The following is a 2397-nucleotide window of genomic DNA, read 5'->3' as shown; positions in this document are numbered from 1 at the left end:
CCCCTGAATAGACCTTACCAGGGAGGCTTAAGAGTGTGACCCCCCTGTAATTGGAGCACACCCTCCGGCCCCCCCTTTTTTTATTTTATTTTATCCTTAATATTAAAGAAAGTTAGGAAGGTTTCTTAATGTCTGAGCAGTGTAATAAACCAGATTCTGCGTGAATAACAAGGGTCTGTAGTAAAAATTTATTTATTTATTGATTTATTGATTGATTGATTGATTGTTAATAATAGCTGCTATGGGACAAACTGATCTCATGTCCTCACTTTGCTGCTGTCTTTATTCTCTCTACTCTGCATGCACGTTGCATTTGTAATTAGTTATATCAACATATGGTTTTCATTGTTTTTCTTTATAACCTTATTTGTATAGCACATTTTATGTCCATATAAACCACACCTGGACCACAGAAATTAAACCTGAACTATAGAAACTACCTTTCAAATGAGACTAACCTGTATAAATAAAGCAAATTAAAATGATAAACTACACCTGAACCATAGAAAACACACCTGGAGCAGTCATGTTGTCCTCTCTAACCTTAAATTTAAAACAGATCCACTGGAAACAAACTGATGACAGAAAAAAAAAACAACAACAACTGGATTTTCAGGCCAAGGAAACGTCACATCACATGATGCAAATTGTTTTTACTGCACTGTCACAGTTCGTTAACACTGGTGTCATTCATACAACAGAAGAATTGTGCGAAACTGCTTTAATCCAAACAGAACAGCTGATTTTATCGTCACGTTTGGCTCAGACTGAATTAAAAAGCAGCTACATGATGCTAAGTGCCGGAGCTGCAGAACTCACCAGTCCACTGCGGCTTTATTCTGTAAACTCAGAGTTCCTGTCAGCGTCCGAGCCGCCAGCTTAATGTTGACCGTGTAAGGATTCATGTTGTCGGTAAATATTCACACTACATCTATTAACCACGGGCGGTGGAAATGAGCTAGCTTCTCTTTGAATCGCTAATGTTGTGGATCAAACCCGGAAGAGTTTGGTGTTTCTAAAAAAGACGACCGTGCGAGAACAAAGTCATGCGCAGTAAAGTTCCACASTGATTTACCTTCGCCGACAAAACGAAAAGTTATTTTCAGTTAAATGTAAGTGCATGTTTAAATAAGTAAGTGCATAATAATTCACCGGTAAAATAGCTGTTTAATTGGGCTGCATTTAAAATAGTAAAATGTCTCAAAGAAGTTAATTCCTGTTGATTAACTTTTGGAGTCAATCCACTGACACTGTAACACAGTGTAAATACTATATTTGNGTTTTTTTCCAGTCTTTTGTCCCATCTCCCTCTGACTCTGTTGTCTGCAGGTTTCAGAATTAACAATGTAGTGAAAAATTTTGAGGGACCCCAAGAGACCTCTCGCGGACCCCAGTTTGAGAACCTCTGCCCTAAAGCATTCATTTTGTTTTCAATAATCAACACAAAATTCAGCTGACTTGACCAAAAAAAATAAAAAAAATAAAGCTTTAATTTTGCAGCTATTCAGTTAAAARTTAATTCAAGCATGTAATGAGGAAACATTTTGTTTATTGTGCAAATAAAAACCTGCGTTTTGTCTGACGAACAAAACCCATTAAAAAATAATCAAGATAACAAGTCGGAGAGGAAACAGAGAAATAATTAAAGTCAAGTGAGAGCTGCAGTTTTAATTGTTCACAACTCACCTTGACCACGTTGGTTTTGTGCCTCTCCAGCACCTGGATGGTCTGAGCCGTCTTCGGGTCGATGATGAGGATGCTGGAGTGACATCCCTGAGCGATGAGACCCTGCCAGCCCCTGCAGGACAATGTAGACTCACACATAAATGCTGCACAGCTGTAATATGAGCCCCACACATATGCAAAGTATTGTTCTGGATGGGGGTCTGGTGTGTGTGTGTGTGTGTGTATGGGGGGKGGGGCATGGATAGTCCTTTGTCAGACCTAAACAATAACAAAAACTGAAGCTCTTATGTTGAATAGTTTTTGAATTATAAGTTATTTTTTTGTCCAGACACCCCCTTTTTAGATGGAGCCCCCTCCTCAAATATGGGGTCTATCTTAAAACCGTTGGCTGCAGCAGTGCAGGTCTGACATATTCCTACCAAATTTCATGTTGATCAGTGCAGCCGGTTCTGTGATAGGGTTGACCAAAAATCTTTTTAAAAAAATTTAAAAATTTACAGTAAGAAAACAATGGGCCTCGTAAGAACCGTTCGTACACAGATTTGTTCTTAAGTTGTGCGTACGAGTGATTTAGGAGAATTTGTGACATTCACCAATGTTTTCATATTCTAAGACTTTTTTCAGATACGAACAAAATTCAGGAGTGGTCCAGACCTGTCGTATATTTTACCAGCAGTCAGTCTGCTGTTATCCAGACGGGTTTTCTTCACT

At 38.7% G+C, this 2397-nt stretch overlaps 1 protein-coding gene across 1 annotated transcript in view; it reads right to left on the bottom strand.

Annotated features, from left to right (window-relative positions):
• The window catches only part of wdr11 (WD repeat domain 11), a gene marked incomplete at its 5' end in the record, with an annotated part of 85302 nt that extends 83504 nt beyond the window's left edge, over positions 1 to 1798 (bottom strand). The window contains 1 exon segment of the mRNA XM_014021175.1: positions 1687 to 1798. Coding sequence (XP_013876629.1) covers positions 1687 to 1798 — 112 coding nt within the window.
• Between the last annotated feature and the right edge of the window lie 599 nt (positions 1799 to 2397).

This window comes from Austrofundulus limnaeus, unplaced genomic scaffold (assembly GCF_001266775.1).
Source record: "Austrofundulus limnaeus strain Quisiro unplaced genomic scaffold, Austrofundulus_limnaeus-1.0 Scaffold280, whole genome shotgun sequence".
In the NCBI taxonomy this organism is placed as follows: domain Eukaryota; kingdom Metazoa; phylum Chordata; class Actinopteri; order Cyprinodontiformes; family Rivulidae; genus Austrofundulus; species Austrofundulus limnaeus.
The sequence above is the reverse complement of the archived record's forward strand: the minus strand, read 5'-3'. Positions and strand labels throughout refer to the sequence as shown.